This window comes from Photinus pyralis, unplaced genomic scaffold (assembly GCF_008802855.1).
Source record: "Photinus pyralis isolate 1611_PpyrPB1 unplaced genomic scaffold, Ppyr1.3 Ppyr1.4_LG8, whole genome shotgun sequence".
Taxonomy (NCBI): Eukaryota; Metazoa; Arthropoda; class Insecta; order Coleoptera; family Lampyridae; genus Photinus; species Photinus pyralis.
This window is the reverse complement of record NW_022170819.1, coordinates 28530470-28532546: the sequence shown is the minus strand read 5'-3', so window position 1 is coordinate 28532546 and position 2077 is coordinate 28530470. Positions and strand designations below refer to the sequence as shown.

At 34.4% G+C, this 2077-nt stretch overlaps 1 protein-coding gene across 1 annotated transcript; it reads left to right on the top strand.

Annotated features, from left to right (window-relative positions):
* Nucleotides 1–911: 911 nt before the first annotated feature.
* On the top strand, nucleotides 912–1632 carry LOC116179507. The gene is made up of 3 exons (XM_031499303.1): nucleotides 912–1042; nucleotides 1095–1294; nucleotides 1351–1632. Exons 1-3 carry the CDS (start codon nucleotides 964–966, stop codon nucleotides 1630–1632), a joined length of 561 nt encoding a protein of 186 aa, XP_031355163.1. The 5' UTR covers nucleotides 912–963.
* Nucleotides 1633–2077: the final 445 nt, after the last annotated feature.

Here is a 2077-nt window from a genome sequence, read left to right as displayed (position 1 = left end):
CCGTGGCAATAATCCAATATAAATACTCAATTTTTTACTCCCTTCTAACATTGCTTGGGATGAAAGTTGCACAATAAACAACTCATTCTTACCAACTACTAGAAACGTAAAATTGTTCTTTGCCTCTATTCATATTTATAGGGAATATGCAAAGCAGGGCTGTGAAAGTGTAATCAGTTCAGATATACTTTAAGTATAGTAAACATTGTGTATTTTCTAAAATTTCAATATGCAACATCCTAATATAAGTGAGTTTTATGCAAACATGCTACAGACTACACGATATTGCCATAACGTTTAATTTGTTTCTTACAATCTTGCCTACAATGTACTATTTCCAGAGAGAAACCCAGAGTTCCATTACAAACCTAAAATTCTGGTTTGTAATTCAGAATTTCAAGAATTCCGAGTGGTAGGTCAATCGCATTTCGAGGTTTATGTGATAGAAGTAATTTTGAAAAACCTGATTACAGAGGACGGCATGCGTTTCGTGTATGTATGTGGATACCACTTTAGAGTTTCCAGAACCTCGAATCAAAGTAAGATCTCCAATCATGTCTTAAATGTTTTAAGTGGTATGGTGTTGTAGGTAGTACCGCGTTGGAGAATACTTATCTATACCTTTTCTAAATTTGAGCGTTCACAAGGCGAGCCCGCTTACCTCCTCTCCTTCGGAACTAGGTTCAGATCCGTTCCTTTTAATAAAGAGTAACGCAAGAAGAATATGTATCTTGCTACCAAGGCAAGAAGTTAGTACTTTCTTAGCTAAGTGTACAAATAAGATTACAAGGTACCCTTCTATGTTTGGACAGAGTTTAAATAGAATAAACAGCATTGGCTTATCATCCGATACCTTATCTAACGATTATCTCAGTGATGCGCATTTTATACATTTGAACGATAGCTATCATACTCAGTATCGAAAAATCGACACTATACCATCCGTGCTATTTTGAAGTCGCCATGATATTGACAGTGTTAACTATCTTTTTGATTAAGTCCGAAGTAAGTAACCTTAAATGCGCTGACGACATATCCTCTGGTAAGTGCATTTCATTACTAAATCTAGCACGTTTAACGAAACATCCCATAAGATTTTTATTGGCGAGACTATTTCGGCGAGATACCTTCAGATGCATTGGGTGGTGGTTATGATAAAGCAGGTAATCCTGCATATATTGGGCAGCTCTTTAACCATAAGGATGGATTACTACCTGCCATGATTTATGAGGGAGATCAATCTCTATATGCTACGGTCCGAAACGCACCTTTGACACAACAAAAATATGGAAAAGTGAGTGCGATGTAGTGAAAGCGTTAACACTTTCTTGGTAATATTTTTGATTCTAGATTCTGTGCAGTCATAATCCCTGCAAATATAAATGGATACCAACAGATACTTCAAAGGTTCAGAGTCTATTTTCAAATTATACAGTTATTTCTGGAGGCTATGAGAACGCCATCAACATTGATTTATATATCGGGAGAATCCATTATGATTTAGAAATCAGGATAGGAAAAGTTATAGTAGGAATAAATTCTGTCAACGGCATTCATATTCCTTTTGGAAAGTCATATGTACACTTTAAAAGTTATGAAATTTTGGTTTATGATAAAAACGCAAAATGCTAGTTTATAAGGTGACACAATTGAATTAAAGTTATGTTGATAATTATTTAATAAACTCTATAATCACCTACTTTATTTACGTATTCCATAAAGTCTTTTTTATAGTCTACATCAATTTCACAGGGGATAAATTTTGCATATACCTTGAAAAGCTCAAAAACCTTATTTGATCTCAAGTAGCAGGCCAAAAAAGCAAGGGTATGTTTTTTTGCATCTTATGAGAATATAGTTATAATAATGAAAATAATTAAGTAATTTTGAAAGTGAGCATACATCAAGCGGTATTCCCCTGTGGAAATGCGTCAAAACCAGGTTCTCTTTACTTTTCTGGACACTTACGAAGCCATTTCGCCATGCCATTTTGTATTTATTTAATTTTATTGAAAGGGAAGGTTGCAGCTTGTATAACACCAAAACAAGTAGGTAAATTGATTTCACTATTCTATTG